Here is a 12,586-nt window from a genome sequence, read left to right as displayed (position 1 = left end):
CCGGCGTTAATAAGTTGGAGCCTTCAGAAACAAAATTACAATCAAATTATATGATAAAATTAAAAATTATAATGTCGTAATAATAATCCGTGTCCTAAAATTACATCACTGATACAACTGAACTGACTATAAAACCCCCCCTTTGTCTTAATCATACGCGGCGTGTATGTATGTATTACATATAGGGGAAATTGAGAGCACTGTAATAACAAAGGGGCGCATACAACGTAGATATGAACTCGCGAAAGAACGTTAGGACAGACGCCGGCGAAGAATCCGATGATCGGATAGAACCATATGACGACGAAGAAGAACAAGCTCTGTTAGCTCTGATTGATCATCGTACTAAACAATTTGAGAAAAGCAAGTCGCGCGTCCTTCATTATACTGCTGAGGTTTTTTCATTACCACACTTTTTTGTCTCAATTCTATCGTTCAAATTGAGTTTGTTTCGTGTTTTCGTGTCGTGTTGTGTTTTTATTTACTAATGTTTAGACTTGTTTTTATCTTGTTCAATGTTGATTATTTTTTTTATAGATATGAATGTTAAGATCTTTGTTGTTGAAGGTTGTGTGCGTGTGTAAATGTATTTGATATTCAATTTGTATCGAGGAATGTGAATTTCGGAAAAATCTGAATAATGCTAATTTATTTAAGTCCAGATTTGATAGCACAGTGAACTATTTTAAAAAAGGTTGATGTCATGATATCTGATGTTTTTGTAGTTGTTTAGACACTCGAAACCCTAACTTTTGAATTGATGTTTACAAGTTGGATGTTTCAAATGTAAGCTGGAGAATGGCTTCACTACTATTTTGTCATATCGGGTATTATATAGGAACATTTGTTGCTTCTATGTCTTTGTGTACTTCACATTTAGCTTATTGAATGAAAACATAATGATAAAAGAGCAAAGGCTGTGATAAAAAAGATCATGTTAATCAGTTGTGGTGCTTAGACAAAATACTTTATTTGAAAACAAGAGAGCGTTTACCGAGTGAAAAAAGGTCTCTTTTGTTGTTTTGATCTCAGCATTGAAAAATTATTGTTGGACATGCCAGTTCTAGCAATTGACAAGGTCCCGCCTTTTTAAAGTCAGATTTGTCACCCTATTTTGCAAGTGACAACCAAAGAGACTATTTCTTTTAATCTATTTCTATAAGGAAATATGAGAATCTGTTGAATAGATGATGTAATTATTAGTTTCAGACATCTATAGATACTTCGGATATATATAATCAGCTAGGAAATAACAATTTAGAGTCGCGGTTATATGGTCATGTAGAGCACTCATTTGATTAATTGGTAAGTGTTTCCTCAATAATTTCTCTCGGGATGTAAATGTATTTGTTTATATATTTTGCATAAATAAATGATTAAGTTGTTATTATGAGGAGATTACAAGTGTTCAATTGCTAATATAACTCTTTAAGTTGCCTAGGATCCTAGGAGCTTAGAATTTTTTTTGCAATAAATTCTTCCTATTTTAAAATTTTATTAAATTAATCAATCTCGGTTCTCATCGTATTGTTAAATAGTACCTGGGTTTGCAAAAAGTTAGTTTCATCAGTGCTTATAGAGTGGTAAAAATTTAAGCGTATAGTGTATTTAATTATTTCCCAGGACTGATCTGCTATTTCGTTCTAGTTTTACACATATTCCCTACTCTATTTATTTACTCATGTATAGTATTGTTGATAATTATAAGGAGTCTGTCTGCATTTCTAATGGTCGAAAATCATTGTTAATCTTTCTTCATAATATGATATGCAGCTTGAGCAAGCAGAAAGAAAGTTAGAGGAGTCGAAGAATCAACTATCTCGTCTTAGAGGCCGACATAATTTACTTGCTTCGGAAGAAAAATTAAAAGCTGGTATGACAAACGTAAAAGTTGAAAAGGGATCAACTAGTCCTTATCAAATCATTTCACATTCTCCTGAAAACCAGTCTGGGTCTGTATTAGAACCTTCGCATGTCAGTGTCAAGTCATCCAAGAAATCTGAAGTACATCTAAAAGGAGTACACAGTGATACTGTCATCCAGAATAGCAAAGGTTCTTCTCAAAACAAGACTATATTCCGGACACAAATTGTTACTCCTTCCTTGAATCCTGTTACACCTCAATCAAGCAAGTCTCATTTGGTTACCAAGACTTCAAATGGTTCAGTGTCAGTTCCAATTCCTGCCCATGCCAATACTGTGAAGTCATCAGGGGCGAAGTCTCGTAAAATATCTTATGAGCAGGATTCTGGTGACATACAATCTAAAGGAACAAAGAGGAAGTTTGGTAATTCCATCACCTGTCATGGTTTTAATTTCACCTGTTTGTTTGAATTAATAGCTGCAATTACAATTTTCGTCACACAACTTCTACTTACTTTTCATGATACTTATTTAAGACAGTTTATTAATCATATGCAGAGCAAAAAGAGCATGAAGACCTAATTCGATTAATCCGTAGCAGCTCCTCAGCTCGCACTATACATTGTCAGACAGGAAGTATTATATCTAGTCAGCATAAGAGAAAGTTAAGGAGCTTAATTTCATGTCCAACAAATGATCAGCTTTTTGCGACCAGGTAGACTGAGGTTTTGAACTTCCAAAAGTGTACATAATGATTTTCTCTGTTGATTACCTTCAACTAAAAGAATGAGTTAGCTCTTTCATTTGTTGTTTACAAATATTTGTTCTCAAATCTGAACTTTATTTAGATTAGAAATTATGAAATGGTGATTTTGGTTTTATGAAATAAGAGTGCTGTTCTGTATCTATGTACTCCGTGCATACAGCATAACTGATTCTTGATACTAAGAAATGATTGATTCTGGTTATACTATTACTGGATGGGACATGCAGTATGAAATAGTGTTCCTCAGTTCTTATCAGCAATAGGTACTCCTCATCAGTCAATTTTGTCGTGACTCGATAAGTTTGAGAAGGCGCATAATTGGCTTATATTGCTGCTGGAGCATCGGAGTATCAAACATGTAGAATATATGCGACATTTGTAGTTAGAAAATATATATATGTTGAATGATTAATATAGTTGTTATAGCTTTTAAGTAGGGTGGATCTAGGTATATCACATAGAGATACCATCATTTTATATGATAAGAATTACCTTTTAACTGTAAATCTCATACTCTTTGCACATGCATAGTCTTTCCAATTTATACACGGCATTCAGTTGAACATTTAACTAGGATGATCCCTTGTTTCTGTCGCTGATACTGCGACTTTACCAACTCTGTTTTGATGTTTGTTGAACACTTTGATTCGCTTGTAGTATGATACATTTAACTTTCAAGTGTATATATATATATGTATGTGTGTCTATATATATATATATTCTTCACCAGGCATACTATTATGCAAATATGGATTTAATCTTGCCTTGACGTATGTATTCATCTCTTTGTTGCCTGCCTAAACAGGGAAACTTGTTCTAACTTTGTATTGTATTACGAAGAAGCAAAATTTTACCATGCTCTATGGGTCATTTGATTTAGCGCAACTGACCGAAATATTGTTCTTTTTGCAGCGCCTTGGATGGAGTTGTCAACTTGTGGCAATTGCAAACTAGAGGGTAAATTTTGTTTTACACCTATACTCTATTTTCATCAACTTGGCCCGCTCAATCTCACCCTCTCCTTTTCTACACTCCCCACATGCAAAACAATTTTTATAATTTTGTTGAAGTTAAAATTTACCATATCACCAGTTGTCTTGACTGAAACATTTACTTGGCATTGTTGATCTTCTCTTTGCACATCCTTGTTGGCTCTCTCTCTCAAATTCCTTATATTACTGTAGCACTTCCATAATTTGTGTTATATATTCTCTTTTATATTAGTTAGATCTCCGTCATTCTCAATAAGACAGCGTCTGTCATATTTGTTTCCCCTCCTGTCTCATCTGCCAAACATATAAATCTCATAAATAAACTTCCCTCTGTTTATGTTTTTATTTTGGACAGAAACATTAAAACTGTTTCCATGTTGATCCTCTGTATCTCTTTCTGAAACATATGTGAATTACATGTTTTTTCCTCTCCAGAATTGAAAAAGTTACTTATTTTCTTTTTAAAATTTTAGATCAACTGCCAATTGCTTAAGTAGCACTGACTGTGTATCGGTCAAACAAAGAAGATGGCCAGAAGATATTGCCTGGCATCCCCATGGAAACAGCCTATTTTCGGTGTTCAGTGCTGATGGTCAAGATTCACAGGTAGCTGTGTTGGATCTAAACAATAGAAAAGAGGTAAATAGCGCAGTCGATGGTTTACCTTTAGTTCTCATGCTTACCATGTTCCAGTGTTATAATTCTGCATGAGTATAACTATATACACGAAGAAAGATACACCAGGTTTTTATATTTTATTATGTACAATTATATGGGTAGCTTCATTTTGCACTGGAACTAGTGCACCTATTATTTCATGCTTATCAAAGAGTGAGTTGCTTGGGCATAGATTATGAGTATAGTTTAACCGTATGTGCAGATTGAACTTCTCTTTTATTAACCTAACACATATAGAATGTGTACTATTAGAGAATAGAGTTCATGATGTTAAATTAGGCACGTATTGGTTTTATGCAAGTGTCATATTAAATTTCCTAAATGAGCGGACTCTTAAGAACAATGAAGTGTTTAAGAAAAGGAAAAAAAGTCCAATTTTTTATTGAATACAATTGCAGTGATTAAACAATTAGGTTCCTCTATATATGTAAATATAAGCTATTAGTAAAAATAGAGTGACAGTTCTACTTCTACCAAATATAGTGTTTCACCTCACTAAAAGTATGGATAGGAGAGAGTTGGAGTATATGAAAATTATGCTTGATACCCGGCCTTGATTACATTGAAAGTAGAGGCGGGAAAGAGGGGTAATGGAATCTTTTGTCCTATTGAATAAAAAATTTATCTCTGCCAATTTAAGTAGTTTTCTTATTTAGATTATCACTAAAAACCCTACTTTCATGTCAAGGGTTTCTACTTCGATATTCATGTAAACTGCTATTTTACCTGCTTTTATTCTTATTGAGTATATAGACTGTAGTTAAAGATTTCATGTATCCATGCCAGAGTACCCGTGTTAACTTTCTGGAGGATAAACCACATGTCAAAGGCATCATTAACAATATAATGTTTATGCCTTGGGAGGACACCTGTTTTGTTACTGGCGGAAGTGATCATGCTGTAGTTCTTTGGACTGAGAACAAAGGGAGTAGCGACTGGAAACCAAAAGCCTTGCACAGGAACCTGCATTCCTCCGCGGTAATGGGAGTTGCTGGGTTGCAGCATAAGCAGGTTGTAGTCTCTGCTGGCGCAGATAAGAGGATTGTAGGGTTCAATGTAGTAGCTCGTAAAGCTGACTACAACCATCAAGTAGAAAGTAAATGCATGAATGTTGTGCCAAATCCATGTGATTTCAATCTCTTTATGGTTCAGACCGGGTAAGCCTAACAAATTCTTTTCTACTGTATTTACAACTCTAATTCAAGGCCTTGCTTTAGTATTAGTAACACCGGGTCACTTCAGTTTCTGTTTTATTGAATATTTGTTGTCAGTAGTTTATACTGAAGGATTGTTCATGATCACTTTAGGCAGAATTATTTCCTGTCTAGGTCAAATCAATGTTTTGGTAGGACCACTATATCTACTAATATTTTTTTTTTGTCAAATCTTCTAATATTATTTGACTCCACTAGATGCATAAAGAATCTATTGAAGTCCTGAATTAACTTCATATATTTGTGATTTTCATGTGACCTGTTCTAAACATTTATTTACATCCTTAAAATTTAATCACGTATTGAATCCATGACGAGTTTAGGCACGTGCCTTTGTGCGCCTTACACTGGACAATAATGAATCATGTGTGAATGTAACATGCTTAAAGGAATGAGCGCTTTCTATTAGGAAACATATATAATGCTTCCTCCTTGCTAAATCAGTATTACCATAAAGGGAATTCCCATCAAAATGAGTGTAGGCCCATAAACTGGAGTATACAATAAATTCAAATCTGAGTAATTAGAAGTTTTCTTAGATTGTAAAGGTGCTTGAATTAATAAAAGATGCATGTTTACAACTGGGTATAGAGATGCCTACTTTATAAAGTAGGGGTAATTGGGCATCTTACCCACTTAAACCTTACTTGGGAGTCATATTTTTGAAGAACATTTAGTTTGGACATTTTAATATAAATTTGCTGGCAATATATGAGATATGCTGCTTATTTTTGCTACATCTATTTTTGTATTGCTTCTCTTTCCTGCCTATAATGAAATCCTGTTTATGTGCAGGACTGTGGGAAAGCAGCTTCGGTTGTTTGACTATAGGGTGAGGCAGCTGGAAGTCCATGCATTTGGATGGGAACAAGAAACTAGTGAATCACAGTCTGCATTAATAGATCAAGCTTGGTCCCCAGATGGTCTGTACATAACCTCTGGATCAGCAGACCCTGTGATCCACATTTTTGATATAAGGTATAATGCTAAAAAACCAAGTCAGTCCATAAAAGCTCATCAGAAACGAGTCTTTAAAGCTTTATGGCACAGTACATACCCGCTCCTGATATCTATATCTTCCGACTTGAACATTGGATTGCACAAGATCATATAAGTTCATCAACACTCTCAGCTTATTCTATATCCTCTCTGCAAAAGTTTTGTATCATGTTTTGTCTGAAACTGGTGTTACCTGAGCAACATCAAAGTATAGGAATCGAATTTTAATTATTTTCTCAACCTAGTATACAATTGCAGAACATTCAAATGCATGATTTTTGTTTCTGTTTGAACATTTAAATGCATACATATTAGTTTGGTTGAACATTCAAACTCATGATCTGTTTTATTAAACGTTGCCCTTAAAAGAACACAAATTGATACATAAAATGTATCTTAGAAGCATATATGGGGCTGGATCAATAACCTTGTATGTAAAACTTTGCTGGGTACATTTCACGTGATCCTGTATACACGATCTAGATAGCTACGAAAGGCGTAGATGCAACCAGGTAAAGAGGAATTTTCTTATGAACATTAATACCAAAAGACTCTTCCATATCAATATCTTTAGCTCTTGCTCCATCAAGCAAACTCCAATCGAAGGCGTGCAACAAATTAGCAAGTGCAAGCTCTATTATCACCATCGCAAAATTGATTCTTGGACAACCCCTCCTACCGGCCCCGAATGGTAAGAATTCAAAGTGCTGAACGCTGAAATCAATATTAGTATTAAAGAATCGCTCTGGTTTGAACTCCTCTGGATTTTCCCAGTACTCAGAATCCATAGCTATTGATGTGGCGTTAACAAACACTCTCGTTTTGGATGGAATTTCATAGCCTGCAATGTTGCATCTTTCTGTAGTTGAGTCTTAATACCTCTTTCAAAATCATCTTCAGGTATGCAAGTTGTGGAAGATGGCTTTCTTTTACCTGGGCACCTTTTTCCTTGACAACTCCTCTAACTTCTTCTTGCGCTTTTCTCATTGCTGTTGGATTTTTCATCAGTTCTGTCATTGTCCAGACTAGTGTAAGAGAAGAGCTATCCGTCCCAGCTAGAAACATGTCCTGGATTATATATCAAAGACGGTATTCAGTAGAAAGTACATATACACGTAGAGAAACGTTCACAGGAACTATATCCTCATAACTTAAGTTCAAATAAAGATGATTTTACCAGTAAGCATGGACACTGACAGTAACTACAAACCTCAAAAGCAATCATAAATTTGTAAATAACTGACTTGTGAAAATAATAACAAGTACTCTAATAGTTAAATACTGAGCTTAAATGCATGTATACATACCGTTAATACACCTTTTATGTTATCATCCGTGAGTCTAATTTCTTGATTTGGATCATTCTAAACTCGAAGCAAAACATCAACAAGATCTTCATGCTCAGAAGCCTCGGATGGCTCTCGGTGCTCTTGGATTACCATGTCATAAAAGCTATCCAGAGCTCTAAAATTCTTTTCTAATCTTGCTTCAACTCCGTTGAGCTTGTTATACCATGCCATCCATGGAAATAGTTCGGCAATGCTTCCCATACTTACCAATTCCATTGTTTCTTTAATTATTTCACTAAAATCATCATTAATGCCTTTCTTTGCCTTCTCTTCACCATAATTCCCTTTTTTACTAAAATGCAACTCGGAGTACAACATTATTCGATACCATAAACAGCAACTTTGTCAGATTAATCAGAGTTGACTTTGGTGTTGAATTCGCAATACTTTTTATTAAACGGTCTTTCTCCACCTCATCTCCTCGGATAGATTCAAATGACTCTACTGTCTTTGTACTCAACAATTCTAGTACTGCTATCTTTCTTACTTCCCTCCAGTACTTCCCATAGGGAGCTAAACTAATATCTGTGCCATTGTAACTCAACTTTTTGGCGGCATACAAACTAGGACGACTAGCAAAAATCAAGTCATGTGTCTTGAGAACTTCTTTAGCCATAGCAGCTGATGAGACGACAAGCGTTGGAACAGAACCAAGTTGTAGAAACATGAGAGGGCCGTGTTTTTTTGAAAGGTGTCGAAGCGTTTGGTGCAGAGGTTGGCTAATCTGGTGGATATTTCCAATGATGGGAAGCTTCTTAGGCCCCGGAGGGAGCCTCTTGTGCTCATCTTTCTTCTTTAGCAACATGATCGACAAAGGAATGGAAAAACTGAGAAAGAATGCCAATAATATTGAAAAGCTCATTGTGTAGTGAAAACTGACTCAAATCACTATCACGTCTATTTTGAATATGAATCAGTGTATACCATATTGCTGATACAATTCAACAATTAGTTTACCAAAGCATCTTTATAATAGCATTAAGCAGTCAAACATATGTAAGGGCATGTCCATAAAATTAGTCATGAACATATTAATGAGCACATTTGTCAAGCTTGTTGTTGAGACGGAGAGACTATTGATCCTGTTCACGAATTTTATTCTTGTTTGTACACAACATTAGTGTAGAGCATCATAGTTCATAGCGTTTTGTTGGAGCTGTTAAAGATGAAAAATATGTGACTAGAGAAGTTCTATTATTGCTGGTACTTTGGAGTTAACAACAAACTAATTAGATTGACAAGTGAAACTTAATTAGTCAAATTTAGAATTTGCTTATATATTATACAGTTTTATAAAATAAGAATGAGCTGACTGAATGAGATATTTGACGCTGGAAATTGATATGATGATACCTTCTGGTCTGGTAGAGGTTAAACCAAGGATGAGTAAATCACAAATTCACATAATGAGTTGATGTACCTACTAAAAATTAAGAAAAACTCTTGTAAAGTCCAAACAAACGGGCTCATAATGTAAGTTGGTCAGTGCTGGTACATGTTAGTCCTTGCAAGACAACTTCATTAAACGTGTTAAACGATGTCGTTAGCAGCTCACTCATCTATTTATTATTCCCACCATGACTAACAAGATTCATGAGCAACACCAAGTGTTGTGTTCCATTCTTTTTCCGGATATGAAAGTATTATTTATTCTTCTTTATATTATTATAGCTATTCAAACTCAAATTCATTTGTGTTTTGGCAATGTGACCGCTACACAGATGCTTATTTTACCACTCATGATTCAAGAAACTGGATCCGAGTCATGGCCAAGAGAGCTAAACAACCTCAGCTTCAACCATAATGTCACCCTCACCGTCTCCCTCTCTGTCGGAACACCACAGCAGAATGTCACCATGGTGTTGGACACAGGCAGTGAATTGTCATGGCTTCAATGCAACACCACCACTGGAATGGCCCGGCCCATGTTTGATCCGACCCTGTCATCCACGTACACGCCTGTCAACTGCTCATCACCCACATGCACCACCCAAACCCGAGATTTCCCTATACCAACATCCTGTGACTCCAACAAACACTGTCATGCCATGCTATCCTATGCGGACGCAACATCATCTGAAGGAAATTTAGCCTCAGATACATTCAACATTGGAGCATCCGGTATGCCAGGTACAATTTTTGGATGCATGGATTCAGGTTCTAGTAGTAATTCGGGCGAGGACAATAAAACAACCGGGCTAATGGGCATGAACCGTGGACCTCTATCTTTTGTGTCGCAAATGAACTTCTCAAAATTTTCTTATTGCATTCCAGGTTCAGATCATTTAGGTGTTTTAGTATTTAGCGATGGAAACTCAACATGGCTTAAGTCACTAAACTACACTCCTCTTATACAAATTTCAACCCCCTTGCCATATTTTGATAGGTCAGCATACACTGTCCAGCTTCTAGGTTTCAAAGTGTCTGAAAAGATGTTACCGTTACCAGAATCAATACTTGAACCCGATCACACAGGTGCGGGTCAAACCATGATAGACTCGGGTACTCAATTCACTTTCCTTGTCGGCCCTGCTTATACTGCTCTAAAGAATGAATTCTTAAACCAAACAAATGGAACATTACAGGTCTTAAATGACCCAGATTATGCATTTCAGGGAGCTATGGATTTGTGTTACTTATTACCATTAAATCAAACAAATCTCCCAGTATTGCCTAGTATTAGCATTATGTTGGATGGCGCCGAAATGAACATTTCAGGGGATAAATTGTTGTATACTGTCCCCGGGGAAGTCCGTGACAATAGTTGGGTGGCTTGTTTAACATTTGGAAATTCGGATTTGTTAGGCATCGAAGCGTATATAATCGGGCACCATCACCAGCAAAATCTGTGGATAGAATTTGACCTTGAAAATTCAAGGGTTGGGATTGCTCCGGTACAGTGTGATATAGCAAGTCAAAAAATTGGTTCGTAGTATTAGTGGGTGACCAGCTATAAACAAAAATGTTACTTGTGTCTTTTGTAGAATATATACTTAAATGTTGTGTCTTTTGTAGACTTTTGCTCCCAAAATTCATATAATAGAGTCAAACACCAAATTTCAGAACACCCAAGTTGTAGCATATATATATATATGTGGTGCAAGTCAAGAGATTAAAATTCATTTGCTTAGAGACGGCCCTGCTGCAAAACAAATCTGGCACGAGATAGAAAAATTCATATAAAAGGTATAGAAGCTAAAATCTTGGAGTACCCTTGATGTGAAAAGTCTTTAATTTCCAGCAGGGAGTTTGAATGCTGTAAAGCTAACCATGGGAGCACAAAATTCAAGAAAAACAAGCACTAAACCTCTTAGGCATAATTTACTATTCCTAAAAACTGTTGTGCCTCTTTTTTATTTTCTAATTTATCCTTAAAATTTACAATTTTGTTATTATATGATCTTGTAATTGTATACCTTCTTTATCTATTTTGTATCCTAAATATTCTATCTTATTCTTAAAGATTTCAGATTTCTTTTCAGACAATAATATTCCATGCTGATTTATTATTTTTATAAATTGCTCTAAATATTTTATATGTTCTTCTAGAGTTTCACTATATATTAATATATCGTCTACATATACTATGCAGAAATCTTTTAATTTTCTAAAGATTTGGTCCATTCTTCGTTGAAATATTTGTGGCGCATTTTTTAATCCAAAGGGTAATATCATCCATTCATAATGTCCTTGCGGAGCACTAAAGGCTGTTAAAGGCCTTGATTCTTTGGTTAATTTTATTTGCCAAAATCCACTTTTACAATCGAATCTACTAAACCATTTCTTATTTCCTAGTCTATTTATAAGATTTCTTTTATATGGTAAGAAATATCAATCAAATATAGTTCTCTTATTTAAATCTCTATAGTCTATTACCATACGGGCTTTTCCCCTTTTCTGTTCATTATGTTTTCTTACAAGGAAAGCCGGACTGCTATGTGGACTTTTACTTTCTTGTATTAATTTTAGTTTTAATAATTCATTGGTTTGATTATCAAATTCTTTTTGGTCTGAAGGCTATACCTTATAGGTTTAGATCTTATTATATCATTAGGGTTTAATAATTTTATTTCAGCATATATCTTTTCCTTATCCCATAAACTCATAGGATTTTCTCCGAAGTTGGATTTTAATAAATTATTATATTTTTCAGTTAATTCTTGTAGATTATTATTTCTTTCTATTCTTAGATTGTTTATTCTTATAGTATTTATAGTACTTATTGACATAATTCTTTTTAATACTATCCACTTATTACACGGAGTTTGTAATGATAGGGTATTTGAAGTTACTATATGTGTTTTAAAATAATCTAAGAAGTTATTTCCTAATAATATAGATTGCTTCATCTTATTCTGATATACAATAGGTAAACTGAATAATGTTTTATTTAGCTTTATTCTCATGTTTTTTGCTATTACATCTAATTCTTTCTTTTGTTCATTAAATCCTGATACCCTAATTTTATGTGCATTAGATTTTTCCCATCTATATGAAGCTAAAACTTCATTTTTACTAGACATAGATCTGCTCCACTATCTATAAATATTTTTTATTTTAGGAATTTATATTTTTTATATTCTACATCTGCTTGTATGTATATTGCTACCATTCCTCCCAATTGCTTTCACTAGATGATTCATAATTTATAAAGTTTATTTCATTATGAGTTTCACTAATATAAAACTCTTCATATTCATACCATCTATTGTCATCTTCTTTAAT

The 12,586-nt window shown here is 34.6% G+C and overlaps 2 protein-coding genes and 1 pseudogene across 2 annotated transcripts; 2 read left to right on the top strand and 1 right to left on the bottom strand.

Annotated features, from left to right (window-relative positions):
• The first annotated feature begins 68 nt into the window (after nt 1–68).
• LOC141684844 (uncharacterized) lies at nt 69–6,854 on the top strand. The gene is made up of 7 exons (XM_074489984.1): nt 69–395; nt 1,774–2,287; nt 2,422–2,578; nt 3,542–3,586; nt 4,095–4,260; nt 5,086–5,456; nt 6,309–6,854. The coding sequence occupies exons 1-7, from the start codon at nt 234–236 to the stop codon at nt 6,625–6,627; spliced, it is 1,734 nt and encodes a 577-aa protein (XP_074346085.1). The 5' UTR covers nt 69–233; the 3' UTR covers nt 6,628–6,854.
• Nucleotides 6,855–6,928: 74 nt separating this feature from the next.
• On the bottom strand, nt 6,929–8,974 carry LOC141684845 (cytochrome P450 71A9-like; annotated as a pseudogene).
• Nucleotides 8,975–9,462: 488 nt separating this feature from the next.
• On the top strand, nt 9,463–11,218 carry LOC141687515 (aspartic proteinase PCS1-like). Its single transcript, XM_074492822.1, has one exon. It carries the CDS (start codon nt 9,496–9,498, stop codon nt 10,792–10,794), a length of 1,299 nt encoding a protein of 432 aa, XP_074348923.1. The 5' UTR covers nt 9,463–9,495; the 3' UTR covers nt 10,795–11,218.
• Nucleotides 11,219–12,586: the final 1,368 nt, after the last annotated feature.

The sequence above is a fragment of the Apium graveolens genome, chromosome 9 (genome assembly GCF_009905375.1).
Source record: "Apium graveolens cultivar Ventura chromosome 9, ASM990537v1, whole genome shotgun sequence".
In the NCBI taxonomy this organism is placed as follows: Eukaryota; Viridiplantae; Streptophyta; class Magnoliopsida; order Apiales; family Apiaceae; genus Apium; species Apium graveolens.
This window is presented reverse-complemented; position numbering and strand designations above follow the sequence as displayed.